The sequence below is a fragment of the Musca domestica genome, unplaced genomic scaffold (genome assembly GCF_030504385.1).
Source record: "Musca domestica strain aabys unplaced genomic scaffold, Musca_domestica.polishedcontigs.V.1.1 5, whole genome shotgun sequence".
Lineage (NCBI taxonomy): Eukaryota > Metazoa > Arthropoda > Insecta > Diptera > Muscidae > Musca > Musca domestica.
Window position 1 is genome coordinate 8,674,657 of NW_026712346.1, and position 23,760 is coordinate 8,698,416.

The 23,760-nt window shown below is 34.5% G+C and overlaps 1 protein-coding gene across 3 annotated transcripts in view; it reads right to left on the minus strand.

Moving 5' to 3' along the window:
- Positions 1-12,453: 12,453 nt before the first annotated feature.
- Positions 12,454-23,760, minus strand: part of LOC101894303 (protein fuzzy homolog) — a 134,865-nt gene continuing 123,558 nt past the window's right edge. For all 3 annotated transcript variants that reach the window (XM_059128272.1, XM_059128273.1, XM_059128270.1), the window contains one exon: positions 12,454-12,605. In XM_059128272.1, the coding sequence (XP_058984255.1) occupies positions 12,548-12,605 (58 nt within the window). In that variant the 3' untranslated portion in view covers positions 12,454-12,547. The remainder of the gene's footprint in view (positions 12,606-23,760) is intronic.

The window sequence follows — 23,760 nt, forward strand, 5'->3', positions numbered from 1 at the left end:
TAATAAAAGAGGTTTCATTATATCATTCCTCCAACGCGGAAATGATTTGTCTTGGGGATTTCAATCTACCTAAGCTAGTATGGATCCCAGGAGAAAATATTGTAGATTATGTATCAGTCTCTTCTTCAGAACTTTCTACTCAGATGTCATCATTTTGGGAAATCATATTTGATCAATGTCTTAATCAAATAAATTCTATCTATAACGCGAAAGGTAAATTATTAGATTTAATTTTTTCTTCATCCATAACTTCTTCTGTGTGCAGAAGGCTGCCTTTGTCAGAGCCAGAGGATATGTATCATCCTACTCTTTTGGTAGCTATTGAACTTCTTAACATTCAAACAGAAAATACTTCATCTCAAAAAAGTCGCGTAAGTTAAACTTTGGCAAGACTAACGTTGATCAGCTGCTTTCTACATTATCCAATATAAACTAGTGTTTTGAAGGTAATTTGGATTTTCGTATTTCAAGCTTTTATAAAATACTTAACAATGCATTAGTAACCTCAGTCCCACTTGTGAAAATGTACTGTGATATGGGTCCAGTTTGGTTTACCCCACAACTTAGACGCTTAGGTAACATAAAAAGCAGTTTATTTAAAAATTTAAAAAATCAATTCTGTCATAAATTTTACTAATTATACGAAAGCTAGAAATTTATACAACACTGAAAATTCTAAATGTTACTCTGAATACCTAGTCAAGATGAGCCTCTATAAATCATAATCTCTATAATCCTAAGAACTTTTATAAATTCGTTAATTCAAAAAGAAAAGTTCGTGAATTTCCCAGTAGTATGCGATTCGGTAGTAGAATAACATGTGAACCTAATGAAATAGCAGACATGCTTGCAGATTTTTTCAAAGTACGTATTCCAGAAATTACACCATAAGTGGAAAATACTCCTATAGTATTAATAAACTTAATCAGTTTCCTCGTATTATTTTCACATCAGATGAAGTGTTGAATGGTTTACTTTCATTGAAATGTTCCAATTCACCGGGTCCAGATGGTGTACTGTCTTTCATTTTAAAAGCATGTGCACATGAATTATATCTTCCTCTAAACATAGGGTATTTTTCTTTTATTTGGCGTTCGAGCTTTATTATTCCATTGCATAAAGCTGATAGTAGATGTGTTGTTAAAAATTATTGGGGCATTGCAAAACTAAGTGCAATTCCCAAACTTTTTGAGCGTTTGGTTACACAACGCTTCTTTACATCTATAGTATCACTTCTTTACATCTATAGTATCACCACACCAGCATGGTTTTGTTCAACTTTAACAAATTTATTAGAACTGGTCTCTAATGTTCACACTGGATTCTCAAAAAATCTCCAAACTGATATTATATAATTTGTTAATATATAAACTTGACTTAATGGGTTTCTCTACAATTCTACTAAAATGGATATCGTTTATTGTTCCTCAGGGTAGCCATTTAGGTCCACTACTTTTTGTTCTTTATTTAAATGACTTTCCATCTATTATTCGCAACTCCAAAATATTAATGTTTGCTGACGATGTTCAACTTTTCTGCGCTCTTAATTCTCACAACGAATCACTTAATCTGCAACCGGACTTGTATTTTTTGCAAATTGGTGTAGTGTCAATGTAATGTCATTAAATTTATAAAAATGTAAAAAAAATGTCCTTGTATAGATCTCAGCATACGAACTACAACTATTTTATAGGTTCTTACAAATTGGATAATGTAGACTCGTTTCTTGATCTTGGTGTCATATTAGACAATAATTTACGTTTTTATTTACATATAGAGCCTTGTGTTAATAAAGAAAAGTCTTTACTAGGATTTATAAAATATACGTTATTACATACTACTTAAACTAACATTAGCAAAGTCGAACTATGAATTAAATAATCTCTCCAGAGTTTATTTGCTGATTATAATAAATTATATAACATAATTTATTTGCGTGAACCCTTGCATGTCATAAAAAACACTATCTTACGTTCTTAGTTTTGTAATATACTTGCCAGACTTAGTTTCTGTGATTTAGTATTTGTATTGTTTGGTTTTACTTTTTAGCTTATACAGTATTTTTTGCTTACCTGCACAATCAAAAATTGCACGACACCTTGTGCAGCAATGCCCAAAATGCAGGTAGCTTCATTGCATTTATCTGCACAATGAAGCAGGTATCTTTAATTTTACTTACGTGCACAACAAAGCAGCAATCTTTATTTTACTTACGTACGTGTAATAGCCAGCCGAAATCAATGGGGAATCTTTTAAAGTTTATAATACATTTATTAAGTGGTTTAATTATATTAAACACAACAATTTAACATAAAATAAATAATTCATAATTCTTATGAATTGTCTAGGCAAGCAATGCTCACCATTAGAGTCATCGAAACTTTAAACAGAAGAGTGTTCTCTTTTAGCTCATCAAAAGTAGTTAAGCAATGGATAGACAAACTCAGAGAGACAAATTCACAACATATGTATTTGAGAATCAGTGGTGTTTTATCCAGCATAACCATCTTTTAGTGTGGGAGAGGAAGCGAGAATATGTTTTTAATGCATGCTCTTTTCTTGTGTTGTTATTGTTTTTGCGAATACAAAAACAAAAATGAAGTGGTAGTTTTTAGTGTCTTCTTTGAGTTCGCAAAAAATTTTCTTGTGCAGATAAATACAACTTTTGTAACCAAATTAAAAAAAAGTACCAATTTTTCGAGGCAGGAATGTCCAATGTGCAGCTATCGATTGGGCACTTAAATACAATTCAAATAAAGGGATTCAGAAAAAAATGGCATAAAAAAAGTTTTTTGGTCTGCAAAGGCCAATGCGCAGCTAATGTTGATGCAGGTAAATAGAAACCACTGTATACTTTATTTCTTTTTAATTGTTAGACCGGCTGATGCTCTAATGTAGCCGGTTTCCCAAGTCTACTAACCCCCTATAATCCGGACTATGGGGTATACGTGCTCCCTACGTAATGGGGAGGTGGCCCTCTCGGTCGGCAGGGGCGGGAAAGTGAGGCGCTGGGAACGATCGGAAAATATAGAAGACGTGCGTGTCTGCGTCGGCTTTAAGATTAATTTTGACAATAAAATTGAATTTCAGTTCAAGTTTTAGTTGTCTTTCCCCCTGAATCCTCCAATGTGATTTTTTCACGCTATTAGTAATGGTCCTAAGATTCGAAAAGTGCTAATTTAACTCTCAGATTTTGTCAGATGTGTATGTCTATCTTCCACCCAAAGTTCATAACATTTTAATACATGCACCCGACATTATAACATATGCCTTTGTATCGATTGGGGAATTATGAGGCCGCGGAGTCTGGAAACAAAGATATAAAAATGTTTCGACCTAATCATATTCGAAAAAATTCTCGCGTTTCAACGTCTTCTTCTGAGTTCTGACCCCTGCGAACGTTACCAAACAATAAAAAATCTATATTGTATTTTTATATGTATTTGATTTATTTGAATAACACTGAAATATATTAATATCCATTAAAAACTTTAATTTTATTTTATATTGAATTTTTATTTTATTTTGTTTACAAAAAATGTGAAAATAATAAAATTTGGAATTTATTTGTATGAAAAATTATTTTTTTCTGGAGGCACCTTACAGAGGAATCTACCTGAAGGCAAGCCGTTCCAAATAAATTTCAAAAAGATTATTCCTTTACTCTCTAGAACGTAAAATGTCAAATAAAAGAACAAGATTTGGGCAAATAACTCTTATTCGGGAGGTATGTTGTAAGGGGATCATGCCAAAATATGCACCGACTATATCCATTTTGTAATTTTTTTTTTTATCCCAGCAAGGTACCATAACCAGATTCATATTGATATCTGCACTGAAAGTATTTTTGGCCGCAGTTCCCATACGACCTCAACCACTGTGCATCGTGTGCCTAACATTTTTGGAAATACTACTTTCTTCGAACTCAAGAAAGGCCTGTCGAAGGAGACGCTCAGGTGGAATACCGGCCACAATTGTCTTCGAATTTGATATCCACTTTCGTAAAGAAAATCCAGCGGGCGATAAAGCTGATTGCAACTACTGAGTAGAATGCAAAGCTATGTGTCAATGTCAAAAATGTCACTGTCTGTAATTGAAAGTCTTGAATTTCCTCATCTGGGCTTGAACGACATAAGATCATCTATCATATTCCTCCTTTAACTCGGGAGTTCGCATGAGTCGAGCTTCGTTCCTAATGAACTGAGCCATAGCATTGGACCTGGAATGCCCTAAACCTTCGCCATGAAAACAGGTCTCCTTTAAAGGTAAACGAACAATGTACTTACCGTCAGTAGTTCTTGTTGTAGTTGATTTGAAAAAATCTTTGGAAAATTTATCGGGTGAAGACAAAAAGTTCTTCCTTGGAAGATTCTCCACCTTCCAATGTGCCCATCAGAAAATGGTTAGACATAAAAACCGTTAGATTATCAATATTTTCTAACTGTGGAGTCAACGGGAGCCAATTCAGGTTTCTAAAATTGCGCTGACTTCCTCGCAGATTTGACCTGCGTTGTTTTGTAACTTGTAACACCCATAAACCTCCCATATGTGGGACAGAGGCTGGTATGGCAAAATGATTGGCAGCCTTTCACTATAAGATAATGAAAGTGTTGATGCCCTAAACCTTCGCCATGAAAACAGGTCTCTTTTAAAGGTAAACGAACAATGTACTTACCGTGAGTAGTTCTTGTTGTAGTTGATTTGAAAAAATCTTTGGAAAATTTATCGGGTGGAGACAAAAAGTTCTTCCTTGGAAGATTCTCCACCTCCCAATGTGCCAATCAGAAAATGGTTAGATATAAAAAACCGTTAGATTATCAATATTTTCTAACTGTGGGGTCAACGGGAGCCAATTCAGGTTTCTAAAATTGCGCTGATTTCCTCGCAGGTTTGACCTGTGTTGTTTTGTAACTTGTAACACCCAAAAACCTCCCATATGTGTGACAGAGGCTGGTATGGCAAAATGATTGGCAGCCTTTCACTATAAAATAATGAAAGTGTTGATCCTAATCGCCCATCATCAAAAATTATATTATATTTATCAATAAATAGTGTGTGTGGGAGAAAATGACTTTTTGATCTATATCCTTCCTTTGGGACAGAACTTGGAATTCTTCGGGAATGTATTTTAGTTGCGAAATCCTTGTAAGTCGATTTCGTCTAGCGAATAGTTTTTCGGAAGACGGTCTTCTGGTATAATATTTATATAAATATGTTTTTTGTATCAAAATGATTGACTCCCATGAATCTTTTATATGAACTGCCGCTGTGAACATCTGGAAATGTTTTAAATGATTTTCATTTCAATTTCGAACTCCGCAGATCTAGGTACATAATGCTGAGATGATTTCATTTCCAGCTTAATTTCCGGAATTCTAAGAGATGTGGGCCAGAATTTCACCTCTTTTTCACGTGAGCTTGGTCCAAACTAGCGCATATTTCTCTTCTTCAATTCTGAAGAAGTTTCCCCCGATATTGCTTGGTCTGCAAGCTTGCCATGTGTGGCAACATTTTAATATCACCAGTAGCTACTTATAAGCTCACTCTGCAGAAAAGAACCATGACCACTTATTGCGAGACAGACATATGCATGTTTATTCCTATAAGATTACAAAAGTCATATTCTAGTTGTATAACAAGTATTCTGACAATTATATTTTATTTTATCCATATGGTTCACATTTTTTCTCAATAATATGTGGAACAATTCATACGTGATAATCCCACATCCGCGTAAGACTAGTTTTAAACATCCTCTGCTTGTACCATCATTAAACCCCCCTGGTTGTTTCATGTCCGCTATTTCATTAAGTTTAGTGACAGCGACTTAGTCCTTCAGTTGCAGCAATACTTAAGACAGAGCTTATAGTAGGCATTTTTGCTACTGTATCGAATGCTTCATCATAATCCACTTTTGTTTAAATAATTTTATTACGAGTCTAGCATTATATTATTCAATACTTCTATCAGCATTCGTTTTTATTTCAAATACCCATTTCGAAGGGAGTGCCTTTGCTCCTTTTGGTAGTTTGTTTTGTTTTCAATTAATGAATTTATCTCTGCTTGTATTTATTTGATTCTGTCAGCACCTTGAACTGCTTTTGAATATTTTACTGAAGGCTCTGTTTGGTTAACGAAATCATGTGACATCATTACAAAATCATCCTGATACAGTTTGATATTATAACTGATCGATTTCTTAACCGTTTTACATTGCTATATTCACCAGAGTCTTTTCCACGATTTCCTCTTTATTTCTTCAAAACCTTCAAAATCTTGTAAGCCGCTTATCAAATCTTGTTCTTCAGCTTCAATGCTCTCTACTTGCGGTTCGGCATCTAGCACCGCTTCATCTTGAATTCTTTGTGGGAGGTAAAAATCTTGGAAATCATCTGATTTATTGTCATGTAGACAAATGGGTACTAATATTTGACTTTCCTGTGTATCTTGAAGACTACTAGAATAATCGTCGTTTTGTTTCTCAACTATTGTGTCTTTTTCAATTCCTACATTAGGATAACCACTGATATCTTCTGAAAATGTCATATTTCTCGATACTTCTATGTTTTCTTTTTTCTCTTTAATATAGACATGATATCTCTCATCGCCGTCATATCCAACAAGATAACCCATTACAGCCTTTTTGCCCAACTTTTTTCATCTTTGACTAGAAATATGAATACGATTTAAAATGTATATGGCAGGTTTTACAAATTCTGCCCATAGCGACATTGAAAACTGGAGATCATAAATGTTCTTGACATCTCTACAATGGTTCTATTTTCCCTTCCAGCACGACCGTAATGTTGAGGAGTAAATGGAGCAGTAAACACTTACTCCATGTTTCGCAATAATTTTCTTCACTTCTGCATTGTATAATTCATTCACATGTACAGGGTGAGATAAAAAAAACTGCAACAAAGTCAAACGCCATAATTTTGTTTAATTTTATTGAATGAAAGCAAAAAATGTTGGAAATAGCATCAAATTTTATAATAAGTTTAGATTTGTTCGAATTGGCCACCTTTGGCATGAATTATGGCCTTCAAACGGCCAACGAAACCGTCACACGCTGCTCGAATGTTGCTATGCGGTATTACTCCAGACACAATAGCCCAACGGATTGCTATCAGGAGATTTTGTGGCCATTGTGCGCCAGAAATGAAGCGAGGAACCTCATTTTGTAACCATTTTTGGGTGACGCGTGCTGAGTGCGATGGTGCTGAGTCCTGCTGGAATGTCCAAGGTCTGCTGCCAAAATGTTTGGGTGTCCAAGGCTTTAGTACACCCTTCAGAACATTTTCACGATTATATTTGGCATTTATTTTGATGCCACGGTCGATTAATACGAGTGGAGAGCGACCATCGGCTATTATGGCGGACCACACCATCGCCATGGCCGGCTCTTGTGTTCTGGTGGCCAACCGAAGGTACACATTTTCAGCTGACCACTTGGGCAAGTGAACACGATAATTTTGTTTGTTTACAAACTACTGGACAACGAATGTTTTCTCATCGGAGAAAACCAAATTCGGCAGTTCACCACTTTCGGCCAAGCGAAGCAACTCTTTAGCTCTTTGGAGTCTATTTTCTTTCTGTTGCTGTGTAAGTTCTTGCACTTTTTGGAATTACAATGGATTTACCCCGAGCTCTTTTTTCAATAGTTGCCGAATGGAATATTGCGATATATTCAGCTCACGAGTCATTTTTCGGACACCGCTTCTTACTTTTCAAACCATTTCTGCATATGTTGCTGTTTTTGCCCGTCACTTTCCTTGACGTCAGGCTGCGCTACCAGTATCACGGTAACGAGCGATGGTACGAGACACAAAAGATTTACTCACATTTAAATGCTGAAGTGCTCTACCGATAGCCAACCAACTATTGCCAACCAAATACAAATAAATCACACTATCACGCTTGAATTCCATCAATAATAATAACTTTTTTCTGGAAAATTCTCACCCAAACCCTTCTGTACGCTTTTAAAAGATATAATGAGCTGTTACTGGAATAATTTTAACAGCTGTCGGAGGAGTGGCATTTTTTCAGAAATCCCTTACCCAAAGAATGTAAAAGAACTCCAAGCATTTTTGGGAGTTGTAAATTTTTGTAAAAGATTTGTACCAGAGGTATCAACATTGCTACTCCCCTTGCACCAGTTGTTGAAAGTGTATTCCAAATTTAAATGGAATTATCTTTGTTCACTTGCGGTTGACAAATTAAAAAAAGCACTTTCTTAGTGAAAAATGTTTGGCTCACTTCAATGCCAATTTTAGAACGAAATTAACTGTGGATGCAAGTCCAGTTGGAGTAGGAGCTGTGCTGTCACAGATAAGAGAAAATGGTACAGAAGGGCCTATTGAATTTGCGTCTAGGACATTAAATGATTGTGAAAAGAGGTATTTGCTGTTGGATCGAGAGGCGGTAGCAATTTTATTTGGTGTTACAAAATTCCACCAGCTTTTGTATGGACGTCATTTCACTTTGGTGACTAATAACAAACCTCTTCATTATATTTTGGGCCCTAAGAAGGGAATTCCATTGATGCCTTCTAGCCGATTGCAGCGTATTGCACTAACGTTATGGGGTTATCAGTTTGATGTGTCGCATATTAAATCAAAGTATAACGATGCTGATTATTTTTCTAGATACCCAATAGAATCTGATTTTGCGCCAAAACATTTCCCAAATAATGTTTATTTAAATTTTTGCAATTAATGCACAGAGAAAGTCAATTGTTGAATTTTGAAAGTATTCGCAATGAAACAGAGAAGGATAAAATTCTCTTGACGGTTAAAGTTTTGCTATCTAGTGGCTGGCCGGAAAAATGTCTTGATCAGGAATTACCATGGCGATAATTTTTTGAAAAGACACGAATTGTCGGAAGAGTCAGGTTGCATATTTTGGGGGATTGAGTTATTATACCAACAGTGATTAGGAAAGATATATTAAATTTTTTGCATGCGTCCCATATGAGAATAGTAGAGATGAAAGCCATGGCTCGAGAATGTTGTTGGTGGCACGGTCAGAATAAGGATTTGGAAATCTTGTGAACCATGTCTTGTGACACGACCAACTCCACCTCAGCAGGAACTGATGAAGTGTGGTCGAGAATTCATATTGATTTTTTTGGTCCGTTTATGAAGCGTTGGTGTCTGGTGGTAGTGGACAGTTGCAGCAAGTGGTTGGAATGTATTGATATGGGTACAAATACAACGAATACAGCCGTAATAGCAGTTTTGAGGGGACTGTTTGCACGTTTTGGCTTGCCAAAATATATCGGAATTCAACAGAGAGTTATATCGTTTTTTCCTTGATTATCTAAACACCACACGGGTGTTTCTCCCTCTTATTTCATATTTAATAAAAGAATGTTGAGAACTGGACTAGATCTTCTCAATCCAAAGAGAATTGTCACAGATAAAAGTTTTAAACAAATTTAGGAATTTGCTAAAAACAAACAAGAGAATCAAAAGAAATACTATAAGGGTAGTAAAAAGTCTTTTTTAAAATCAATGAAAATTTGGTTGTAAAAGATTATTCCATTCCGGGAAAAGTTTTATGGTCAAAAGGTTTCATACGTGATATAATTGGAATCAATGAAAATTTGGTTGTAAAAGATTATTCCATTCCGGGAAAAGTTTTATGGTCAAAAGGTTTCATACGTGATATAATTGGAAAACAGACTTATATTATTGAAATGAAAAATGTTAAAAAATAGAAACGTCATTCAAACCAATTTATACATTGTATGAAACCTAATGACTTTCCAAGTACAATTTTAGACCCTTTACAAAATATTTCTCCCGTTATCCAAGAAAATTGTAATGAAAATCTAATAGAAGAAAACACAAATATTGTTAATGAAAATAAGGAATCAGAAAATTTACCTGATAATAAAAAAGAAATTGTAAAGTATAATTTAAGAGAAAGAAAGCCAAGAAAATAATATGATATACTATTAATTTTTGTCACAATACAAAATTTTTATAAAAAGAAATAATTGCATTGAATAATTAAAATTTGTTTGTTGTGGTGTCCCACATTATTATATTACTATACTACGCCTTTGTTAACAATGTAAAACTATTTATATGAAAACATATGTATTTAAATAACAAAAACAAAATAACTAATTAATAACATAGAATTATTCTCATATAAGCACACACGCTCTCTGGTACTCTCCTCATTCAGCTATACCAAAAACATTACCAACAACGACAATAGACGATGCCTTTACAAAAAGATGATTGCTGTTTGGTGGACACCTGCAACTTTGTTCTAAGAAGAACAAATCACTCATCATTGTGAAGCGTAGCTGCCAAATTGCACTTTAAAATAAAAATAAAATCTGATTGTTTTAATAATAAACTCGCTTTTCATTTTGAGTTTATTACACTATTATATATTTATATCCTATAAAAGATGAGGGAATGATCCATACTCATTTGTCGAAATCGACTCTCCTGGGGCTTTTACAGTCTTGCGTCTTCTAAATGGTAATCTTGACGACTTACCAAAAATACAAGGCTCACCAAAAAGCATACGCTCTAATTTGCAGACAAGGAGCAAAAATCAACTATGTATAACGTTCCATTCGGCTCCGGTGTCGTTTCTCCATTTACATCTAGCTTACACCTTTGTATTGTAGAATAAAACTTACTTGAGATGTTTCTGTCATGTGAAGCCAACACAGAAAAAATATCTGCCGATAAACCAGGAACATATATCACAAAGTTTCGCAACTTGTATAGAGTGTGGTGTTTTGAATTGCTCGTAATCATTTTTTTCCATCTGTTATCCATTTTCTTCGATGTCTAATCCAATGGCCAATTTTCTTTCAGCGGTGAAAAGCTTCGCTTTTCTTTCATTTTCAAGATTCTTCTTATTATTTAACTTCTTTTCATTTAGAACTAAAGCTTCCTATTTCTTCACATGTGTGCCATAAGTTTTCTTGAACATTTCTTTCAAATAAACTAAGCTGCGTAAGATATGAACATTTCAAATGATTTTGGCAACACGAGTAATATCATATCACTCTGATTGGAATTATGATTAGTTTTTTCCTTCCGCTGAACGAATACGGTTGAACAAAGCTGGGAAATATTGCTTCATTACTTTGAAAATTACAGTGATGTCGGCCAGCTTCGCATGTAAAGAAGCAAATTTGCATTTGACGCACAGAAAACCTACACGCATAAATTGCAAATCCGATTCGCTCAAAACGAGTCACAGTTTAGTGACCATTTTTCATCGATTTTTAGCTCAAGGTCAAAATGATCAAAATACTGGATAGATATGTTTTGTGGCGGAAATCAATCGGCGAAGCTCATTTTCAATCATTGGCCATTATCAGAAATAAAATTCGAGGCAAGATGTCTTTTACATAACACACAGTTCTTAATTTATATGCAATAATAGCTAGGTTATACTTATGGAGATGTAGATTTATGCTTTGTTCCAGAATTGCAAGAATGTAAAAGTTTCTACTACTATAAGCGAATACCCTTACCCTTTATGATATCGAAAAATACTGCAAAACTAGAGCAATAGTAAATACCATCCAAAGCCGATCATACCAATTATTCTTGCCAATTAAAGTAAAGAAACATTTTTCAATACTTAAGATTTAAATTCTGAATATCGCTAAATCTTTTATGCAGAATAGTATCGCGAGAAAAGAGAATACTCTGTAAATAGTAGGAAGTATGAGTTTTGTAGTCTTCTTTTTGACTTAAGCCAAGAAGTCTTAACCCAATGAAATCTTGTCTTCATTTTCTTAGCTATACTTTTATACTGAGATAAGAAGACAGAACTAAAAATCTGTACCAAAACTGCAGGCAAAGTATATGATGTTGTTAATCGTCAATGCATCCCACAATTACCAGACCTCCGAAAAACCCGATCGAATTCGAGTAAAGAGTAGAACTTGCAGAAGCACACATGGAAGTTGAAAAGCAAAACGAGCAAACTCCTTTTTTCGCTTTAGTTCAAATAAGGGCGAGCATGATTTTCCCGTTTTAGACTGGGAGAAAAATTTATTCGAAAATGAGCAGATGTTACTCTTGCCGAGCAATCTTTTGGTTTTTTGTCATATTGCTGTTGTATTTCTATGTATGTGTATTTTCTCAAACTACTTGTAGAGAAAAAAATCGTAGTAAATTTTGTATATTGGTTGTGAAAATCCCGAAATTAGTCATTTTCGGGTATTCAAACTGTAATTGCAAAAATTTAAGAAAGAGTTTGTAACATAATGCGCGAAAAACATTTTGTCTTTCAAGTGTAAACGTAATAAATTGAAAATCATCGGTATATTTGATTAATATCTGCAACAACATAATAAGCTGTCATTATTTTACATTTTGATATGCCACAATTAAGTTTTTGATAAATCTTTTCACTTGTTGGTGATGCTATATATTCAGTAAATTAAAAATGCAGACGAAATAATAAACAAGTTTTTGGTTTTTATTAGATTGTGCATTGAACGTGCACATACAGTTGTAATTTGTAAAATTCGTTTCAGCTACCATCCCATTTGTCACCAGCAAAAAGTTTTTTCTGAGAGAATTTTCGAAAATAAGTTCTTGCCAATATACCTAAAATAAAAGAGATAAAGTAAACATGTATAAAATGTATGGTTTAATGTATTTTTTAAAAATATTTAATGTATTACTTGTTAACAAGATTTTTAATTAAGAGAAATATCCATACCCAGAAAAATGCTTCGTTGCATCAATGAACCGGTTCCATTAATTTTTCTTCATTGATGCAATGAAAAGCTACGTTAACATAACAAATGTTTTGTTCATGCAATGAAAACTTATGTTGCTTTTAAAATCAATCCGCCCCATTACGGTTGTCGTCGTCGTCGCAAAATGAAGTCGAGGCGACAATAATTATATCAGGGCTGTCGTTTTTTGTCGATAGCGGCAAATGAAGCTTTTATAATTGTCGATACAACAATCGACGTGAAGTCGATTTTTAAGAATCTGTCGCCGTAAAAATTGTGGCGACATTGTATTTTTTAGTCGACGTTGATATTGTAACCATTTTGTATTTGATATTTGACCATGAAAATAACAACAGCAAAACAATTTGAAATCCAGCCAGAGACTCTGATGGCTTTCAAAAAGTATGTTAAAATTAAAATTATTTTTGTATGTTTTTATTAGTTAGTTTTCTAAAATTCTTGAAAATTTTTCTAAAAAATTGAAAACTAAAAAAATGTGCAGAATAAGGGTAAAGCCAGCAGACTTTACAGCTTTAGGAGGAGTCTGTCGCGAATGTAATGCAGTTTCAAAAGTTACTGAAGTTATAGTTCATGAAAATGAGTAAATGGACAATGCCGATGACAAAACTGATGTAACTACAATGGTAAAAAATCATCAAGGAAAGAATAAACTATTTAACTCTTGAAAGCGCAGTATAAACTTTTGGAAAAGCTCAATCAAGAGTCAGGCAATGCAAATATGTTTGTTTGCTGCATTAGCACACGCCGCTGCACTACTAATACATTCTCCTCTTCATCCTCATTTGAACTTAAGATATGTAACGCATTTATGATATTCATCTTTTCACTTTATTTCCGAAAGAGACGAAATTGAATTCAAAATGCAAACACATTTTTATCTTTTTTTGTCAATAACAAGGAGTGTTGTCAACGTTTTTTTAATTTTTACCAACTTTTATTTTAAACTGTCGATGTCGCTTCTATGCATTACCGTAATACCATTTTTGAAACGAAGCGACGGCGAGGGCGACTTGCACATAAAGTCGACGACTATAGAAGCGACAACCATAATTGGGCCGAATGACTTTTGGTTTCTTTTTTTTTTTGAGTTTTGCCTTGCTAAGGCAAAGGTCATATGTTTATGATTTATGTGTTTGTTTCTCTTTCGAGGCGAGCTTAATTATCTGAAATTTGCAGTGAAAAGGAAAGCCAGATAGACATTATCACACACTCACCACTATGCGACGCGTTTCGCCGTTGGTTAAGCGGCTCATCAGGCATATTTGGTGTGAATGATGGCTTACAAGGGCCGTTCTCTGGAAAGTAGTATATATTTCGAACTTATTGCGAATTAGCATATGAGAATTAAACACTAGAAACTCTTCAAGTTCGACTCAAGTTCTATTAGCAGATCTTTTTCACAGCAAAGTTTGTTTCTTTAAATATATTAAACGGATTTCATTAATGTTACGAAACTACTTATTTTTAAAAATTCAGTAAAAAAATGTGAATATAGAAATGGTACATAATAGCGCTGTCTTATACAAACAAATACACAATTAGAGGGGAAATTGTGATAATTGTTATATTTAAATTTGTACTCCAATTTAATGAAATGAAATGAAATTTCATGAAATGAATGAAACTTTACGTTATGGAGTTCGTTCTTAGGCCAAACAAATGATACAGTATTTTTTGCTTACCTGCACAATCAAAAATTGCACGATATCTTGTGCAGCAATGCCCAAAATGCAGGTAGCTTCATTGCATTTATCTGCACAATGAAGCAGGTATCTTTAATTTTACTTACGTGCACAAAAAGTTCAGGTATCTTTAATTTTCTATTCGTGCACAACAAAGCAGCAATCTTTATTTTACTTACGTACGTGTAATAGCCAGCCAAAATCAAAGGGGAATCTTTTAAAGTTTATAATACATTTATTAAGTGGTTTAATTATATTAAACACAACAATTTAACACAAATAAATAATTCATAATTCTCATGAATTGTCTAGGCAAGCAATGCTCACCATTAGCGTCATCGGAACTTCAAACAAAAGAGTGTTCTCTTTTAGGTCATCAAAAGTAGTTAAGCAATGGATAGACAAACTCAGAGAGACAAATTCACAACATATGTATTTGAGCATCAGTGGTGTTTTATCCAGCATAACCATCTTTTAGTGTGGGAGAGGAAGCGAGAATATGTTTTTAATGCATGCTCTTTTCTTGTGTTGTTATTGTTTTTGCGAATACAAAAACAAAAACGAAGTGGTAGTTTTTAGTGTCTTCTTTGAGTTTGCAAAAAAATTTCTTGTGCAGATAAATACAACTTTTGTAACCAAATTAAAACAAAATTACCAAATTTTCGAGGCAGGAATGTCCAATGTGCAGCTATCGATTGGGCACTTAAATACAATTCAAATAAAGGGATTCAGAAAAAATGGCATAAAAAAAGTTTTTTGGTCTGCAAAGGCCAATGCGCAGCTAATGTTGATGCAGGTAAATAGAAACCACTGTACATGGGAAATTTCATCTCAATTGGACAATAAAGGCAACCTGCATTTTGTCAATAAAAATACATGGGCAGACGGTCAGAAACGTGATTTTATAAAGATCATCCAAAGAAGTAGGCTTTATCTCGTGTATTTCTACCTCTTACAAACAAATGCACAACGACAAATTACCCTCTACCACAGAGTGGTGTAGGTATTAATAATTAAAAAACAGCAAAGTTCGGCCGGACCGAACTTTTAATACCCTCCAACTTTTTGAAGGATCTTGAACAAATTGTAAAAAATCCATCGAAAAATACCGCTTAAACGAAACCCGTTATATTGAGGCTACGAAGACGTGAAACTACATACGAAAATTTTTGCCATAGGTTGTAGTACACATTAACATCTTCCAATACGACCTTTGAAACCATTCCGGTGAATAATGTCGGTAAAATCATGAAAATACCGAATATTGGGAGGTACCGTTATATGGGGGTTATACGAAGATGTGGACCTTCATACCCATTTTTTGACATAGGCTGTGGTACCAATTCTTAATTTCAATTAGAAATTGAAAACAATTCCATTAAAAAATATGCCTAAAATTATGAAAATACTAAAAAGCCTACGTGTCAACCAAACAACAACAACTACAACCGTTATTTGCAAGCAAACACACGTCTTTACACTTTCATCTCATTAAACTCTTCATCAGAATCGAAAATACGACAAAAAAGTTACGTTGATAGTTTTCCATATTCCTTCACCAACTCTAAACATTCCTCATTCGTTGTTGCAAAAAATAACGATCTTACTATGCCAGCATATGAAAAGGGAAAATATTTTTTTTTTTTTAATCTTCATATGCACACATTTTTTCATATAATTTGATTTTACATAGCAACCGAAAACACACTTTAGCTCTCCCAAATATAAACAACTACCATTAAAATTTGTTATTCTCTTTTGTCCTCGCACGTGCAATAAAAAGGACATCATAATTTCCAAAAACAAAAAAATACCGCAGCAGCCGAAAAAACTCTAAGCATTCCTGTTGTAGGTGAGAACAAAAGAGAATAATATATTTGAATGGTGGTTGATGACACAAACATCAGCAGCCACACACACAAAATGTTGGCCGATATTGTTATTTGCTGTCGAAAAGAAAAAATCAAATTCTTGATTGATCTCATTCTTTAAGTGATTTCTGAAGTGAACGGACGTGTCTTAAGAGTGTTTTGTGTTAAAGATTTATTTTTGTGAAATGGAGAGATTTCTAGTTTTTGCATATGGAATAAGGGTAAGTAAAAATTAAGTGCTTTGTGTTTTAAAAAATTTAAAAGAATACCATTATCTGAAAACGCACGATATGTGTTGTGAAAGTGGGTATCATAATTCATCAACATTTAAAATACATGTTAGAAAAAAACATGCTGATATCCAATCTGCAAATTTCATTGAACGCAGTGCGGAAATTCCAATCAATTTTCAAATCAATTCTGAATATGAAATAGAACCGGTCGATGTGCAGTGTGATAATGAAAACAAAGTAAAAACAGTTACGACCAAGTTACGTTGCAAAATATTTTAAACAATTGCTTGGAATTTCAAACTGCAATGCATTCAAATTTCAATTTAATAAGAAAATACGTTGAAAATATAAACAAAATGATAATGAAAATGAAATGATAAATGATATTATTTGGCCCCATCTTAATGTATTTTGTACTGTTTCCAGCAATATAGATCGCGAACAGTCGCTCAAATTTTTTAAATTTTCCGAGGACTAAAAAAACCTTCAAAAATTTGAAAGCAGAACATAACTTAAAAATGAATCTCAAGAAGGCCGATCTTTTTGAGGAAAAAAATGAGGAGGTTATGGATACATCTCAAAAATTAACACATAACAAAGGTAAGTTGGTAGTTGCTCCAACAACAAAAATAGGATATTAAAACTTGTCCTAAAATTGATAATTATAAATACTTTTTATTTTCTAGATAACAATACATTAAAACTTTTATGGTGCCTTCACGGCTATTTGTACCCCACAAACATTCATGCGCACCAATAATTGCGAGAAAAAGGAATTTGGCCGATACACAATTTAACCCCCACAGGAGGCTAACCAAATTCTAAAGTTTGCGTAATAGTGGATGCACTAATAAAATGTAAGAATTTTGTTTTTAACCTTTATTATATTCCATATTAAATATATTACAATGCTTTGTAAATTTTATTGATTCACTTTGTATTTAATTAGTATTTTTTATTACAAATATCTTAAACGAAATAATTTTAAAACTGTATGATATATTTTAATTAATAATTTATGTGAATTTAAAATTTAAGAAAAGGATACTAGCTGGGCCAGCTAGTATATCACAGTCCGCGTTGCCGGCCCGTAGTTGTAGTCTTTATGCATAGTTTTTAAAGCATAATAATTCACAAATCTGGCTCACATAAGTGGCACAATTTTTTTATAAATGATGACTCGATTAAATAGATCCTATTTTTCAGTAAGAGCTTTAAGTTTGAGAGTTAAAAACCTAAATAATATAGCATATATATTAAAAAGTATACATTAACTGTTTATAATACGCCCATGTAAGATCGTGCTCTACCCCAAAAGTAGCCTTAACACACATGTTAAGTCAAATCAATTCAAAAATGTTATCAAAACCCTCGAAAAAGGTAAAATCAGGAGGTTTTTTTTATATGAGCCCTATGAAACATTTACATTGAAAAATTTCCGCGAAGATTACTTCTACCAGAAGCTAGATCCCAAATAAAGGCAAAATCAATTGAAAAATGTGAGCAAGACCCTGGTAATTGCTAAAATCACCGGATACATTCACATAAGAGTTATAATGAAGCATGGTTCTATACTTATAATTATTTGAAAGAATTTGTTTTTCTTTTTAAAATCTCAAATTACAAACATTTGAAGAATTTGATAGGGGCTTTATCACAATGTAGACCAACCTGACACATATTTTGTACAAGTGATTCTCATGTAACCCCTAGGACTGTATCAAATTTAAAACTTTATCGTAACTTTTGTGGAGTATAGGGCAAAATATTTGCGGCCCTTTGTGTATGGTTAAGCTATATAAAATGGACTCTAAAGAAGTTAGATCCGGGAACACCTCAGTTGGGCTTTTTATTTACCAACCGAAAATTTTAATATCCCCAAGATTGTCTTCCAAAAAGAATTCTGAAACAATTCTACACAAGATTCCATATCACAGTAGAACAGTCAATTTTTTCAGTTCCGCGATTTTTCTCAAAATTTTCTTTCATCACAACGTTCCTACTGTAATTACAAATAACTAAAAGAAAATTTGAGTCAAATCGGCCCACCGGTTCTCAACAGATTTGTTACTATGTTTTTTCATATTTTTTACATATAAATTTAAAGAAGTAGATGTGGCCAGTTCCTCTAACCCAAAACAAATACCTTGGGTTGAGGGGAGGGGTAGTCAAGATTACGTATACTAATTGTGGAACAGATATCTTCATGATTTTGGCAAATATTAGGATTTTCGATAAATCGAAAAAAATGGGCGCAGTTGGTCACTTTTTCTTTACATAAAACCTAAATCGGGGCAGGACGAACATTTAAAAAAATATCCAAATAGTTCCAGCTGGTCTCAACTGATTCAATTACCAACGAACAACAATTGATTTATATATAGATTAAAAAGTAAGCGTGGTCAGTTCCTGAGCCCCCAAACAAATACTTAGGATTGGAGGGAAAATCTACAGTATTTGTGTAATTATTTTAAAACCGATATCTTCATTATTTAGCAAATATAAGGATTTTAGATAAATCGAAATAGTGGGCGTAAAAGTAGGCGTGGTCGATATTTTGTTCTTTAAAAACCTAACTCGGGTTATGACGAACGTTTATACAGAAAATTATGCAAATCGGTTCAGCCGTTCTCAACTGATTCCATTACCAACGAACAACAATTGATTTTTATATATATAGTACATCGTCAAAATCGATAATAATTTCTAAATTGAATATAACTATCATAAATAAGGTGTCATCGGCTTATAAAAGTTATGGACCCTATAAAGTATGTTACAGAGTACAAATCTTTGTCGATTAAATTATATCCGTGATCCTCTGCGTTTTCCATTTGCAATTACCATAGAGCTCACCAAATTTAATACGCGTCTTTCAGACTTAGTACATATTATTCTTAGGATTATTGATGTTACAAAGGTATATATTTGTTCTCATTTAGATATAGCCCTCATATAATACTATCTCCTAATATTCGTCGACTAAAAGTGCTCCAATGTAGCATTTTATGACTTCAGTATACTTATGTTTAGTCCTTTAATACTGATTTCCCATATAACCTGCCGATTTGAGGTATTTTGAAGGCTTCAAAAGCATTTTCGAGGTTATAAATCATTTGAAAAAAAATTACGAAAAGTCTACTGTATGATTTATTTCCTATTCATCAGTACCTCTTTATATTCGTTATATCATCGTATTTTCAAACCTCAATTTCTCACTATTATAAAGGTCTTAGCAATATTTTTCAAATCAAAAGTAAGTTTGAATTCGTAACTTTTAGAAGACCATGTCTGTACAAAATCCTATATCAATTAATTTATATCCGTCTGCGTATTTGGCCGTTCGCTAAAATCGCTTTAAGGTGAATTACTTAGGTTTGAATATTTATACAATATTCCTAGGAAGTTAGAATATATACGTTTCGTATAGGTATAATTATACCGCTAAACATTCGTATATGTGCCAGTTCCTCTGACCCCAAGCAGATACCTAGGGTTGGATGGAGAGTCATGAGTACGTCATACACTAACTATGGAACAAATATCTTCATTATTTTGGGAAATATTAGGATTGTAGGTAAATGAAAAAAATGGGCGAAAAAGTTGGCGTGTTCACTTTTTCTTTGCACAAAAACCAAAATCGGGGTAGGACGAACATTTAAAAAAAATATTCAAATCCGTCCAGCCGTTCTTAGCTGATTCGATTACCAACGAACAACATTTGATTTATATATATGTGGATTAAAAAGTAGTCGTGGTCAGTATCTTGTGTAATAATTTTCAAAACGATATCTTCATTATTTTGGCAAATATAAGGATTTTACATAGATCGAAATAGTGGGCGTAAAAGAAGGCGTGGCCAATAAAAACTTAGCTTGGGGTATGACGAATGTTTATAAAAAAATAATACAAATCGGTCCAGCCGTTCTCAACTCAACAACTTGCGGTCGGGATTAGAATTCGATAAGAACTAACTACTGCCAAATTTGCATCGTCACATCAAACCAGTTTTGGCTGTTGACGGTGCTTATTTATTGGAATTCAGCATTGGAATTTACTGGTGGCTGTATCAATGTATGTGTGTATGTGTAGGTGTATATTTTATTTACATCATTTTGTTTTGATGTAATCTATGCAGCCGCCGGTAAATACCCAACCGACACTGTTTGACAAAATTGCGTAAATTTATGAACATTTTCTGGGCCCCGAATGACAAGTGTAAGTATACATTTTTAATATACCATAAAAATCATCGTTCTTCAGTTCTTCGGCATATTCTTGATTGGCCCAGCAAACACGTAGCCCAGTTGAGTATTGTAGGCCTGGACATCTCCAATACCTGCTGCTGTACACCCATCTTTCCTTATGGCGGAGTACGTGTCCGCTCCCAGTTCCACATCGATCGGACTATTTCCTCCGGGATCAGGGTCAGCAAGAGCATAGTTCGTAAAACATCTCGTGGGGTCTTCTAATATCGGGTCTGAGTAAATGCGTCTGGGGAGGTCTTCAATTATTAAATCATTTACCTTCAGCCTCCAATCAGAGTTTGTGCGGCGGGGCGAAACGGTAAAGGTGGTGAATCGCTCCCCTTTATAGCTCCGCGACTGCAGACCCAAGCGACGGAAAGCTGCATACGAGATCTTGGACATCGTCGCCGATTGGCTACCTATGGCTCGCAACATGCTGAACCCCTCCATGCCCTCGGCCGTTATGCGCACCATAGCCGTCGGTACAAATACTAAGTCCCATGCGAAAGCTGGGGTGGTGACGGCTTCTATATTTAGGGATACCTCTTCCGATTGAGACGCCCCGTGCAATAGGGTATGGTGCTGATAGTTGCATCTCCGGCAACCAGTTAAAGACGGGTAGTCGGCCAGGAAATTTCGGCAATACCCCCTACGCTCCAAGGTCTCATACCGCTGAAAGGGCGTCTGCCGGCGGAACCTCTCACAGGCACTGAGGGCATGGTCTTCTTGGCACAGTCCACATGAATATTGCCAGTAGCTTGGTCTTTCTTGGCGTTGGCGGGGTCTTGCATCGGATCGACATCGTTGACGTCTTTCAGGGGATGTAGAACTGGGACGATGGATTGGGTGTATGGCTTGTGCCAAGGAGGAATAAATTTCCAAGTAAGATTTTGAGTGAAATTATTTTGAATTGTGCTATTTTGAATATTTTTCATAAAAGCTAATTTATTTTTCATAAAAGCTAATTTATCTCGCTTTAATAGATCAACCGCTCCCACAAAATTAGTTCCGTTGTCCGAAAATATACAAGCCGGACAACCTCGCCGAAAAATCCAATCGTAGCCTTTTGTAATAAAGCAGGCTCTTCCTGAATAACTTTTGATGTTAAAGGGTCCTGCAAAATCTACCCCTGTGTTTGTAAATGGTCGAGAAAGAAAAGTACGTTCGGGTGGTAGCGAAGCCATTATTTGAGTTGGGTGACGTTCGCTATATATAAGAGCTGGCGATTGTACCAATCGGCCATTTGCTCTAATAATACCCTTGAGTCTATAAACGGGTTGAGTATCAACAGAGGACTTGAAGGAGAAATTTGAATCTTTTTCATAAGTGCGTTGTTTACGTCTGCATATACGAATTTCTGGGTACGAATTATGCAAGATCGTTTTCCATCTTGGATTTGGAAGGTCATCGCGAAAAGAGTCATGACTTTTGCCGTTTTGGCTTCCAAATTTGTGTAATTTGGGATTTCATACGATGGCCAACGGTCTTTTGGCATTCTGAGCCACGGCTAATCAGCTGGATTATTTTCCGAATAAACATGTCTCCAATTTTCTTGTTCAACATTATCAGCAATTTCCGAGACTCTATTTCCAACAAATGTGCTCCAATGACAAGGAGGCTTTTTTAACCATGCTAAGACGATGGTAGAGTCTGTCCAAAATTGTGTCGAATATGTTGATATTTGTAGGCTATTTACAATGGATTTAGCTAACTTGGAGAGTAATACTGCCCCGCATAACTCGAGTCTGGGTACTGATAGTTTTTTAATAGGAGCTACACGAGTTTTTGTTGTTAATAAGAATGTATGTGTATTATGGTCAGTATTTTCCACCCTAATATATAAAGTGGCTCCATACGCGCTTTCCGACGCGTCACAAAATCCATGAATCTCTACAGAGCCATCTAGCGTGTATTGAATCCATCGATGAACTCTGAGATATTCAATATCTTTGCTATTTTTAACGAAATTGTTCCAGTTCATCTGAGTTATTGGCTTCAATTGATCGTCCCAGTCAATTTTGTCTAACCAGATTTGTTGCATTATTAACTTGGCTACGACGACCACCGGTGCCAGCCAACCACATGGGTCAACAATTTAGCTATAGTTGATAAAACTTCTCTTTTTGAAGAAATATATTTATTTTCAATTGAAGGTAGTGTAAAAGAAAAATAATTGCCTGAGATATTCCATCGAATTCCAAGGGTCTTAGTTGAAGCATCTTCGGAAATGTCTAGCCAATTGAGTGGTAGCAAATGTTCATGTGGAATATCTTGTATTATTTTGCGATCATTTGATGCCCATTTCATGAGTGTGAAACCAGCAGAATCTAAAGCAGCAGTTAATTCTTTTCGAGCTTTTATTGATTCATCTTCAGTGTGGCCGCCAGCTAATACATCATCAAATTATTCAAAATTATATTTGCGGCTCTAGGGTATGATTCTTTTACATCTTCTGCTAGTTTAAGAAGAGTTCTCAATGCTAAATATGGTGCGCAGTTAACTCCAAATGTAACTGTTAGCAGCTCATAATCCTCTACTGGGTTTTCCGGAGACTTTCTAAAGAGAATTCTTTGATATTTTGTTTGATTCGAATCCAAAAGTATTTGGCGATACATCTTTGTTATATCTGCATTGAAGGCATACTTGAAAAATCTCCATTTTAAAATTTGCAATACTAAATCCTGTTGAAGAATGGGTCCAGAATATAGTATGTCATTGAGACTTGTTTTGTTTGATGAAGGACAAGAGGCGTTAAATACGACTCTTAACTTCGTTGTGAGTCGATCTGGTTTTATCACAGCGTGATGTGGTAGATAATAATTTGGCATTTTATCTATTTCATTCGGATTGATTTTCCTCATACGACCAAGTTCTAAGTATTCAAGTATTGAGGTATCATATTATTCTTTGATCTCTGGTGTTTTCATAAGTTTTTTCTCCATTCTGTAGAATTGAACTAGGGCGATG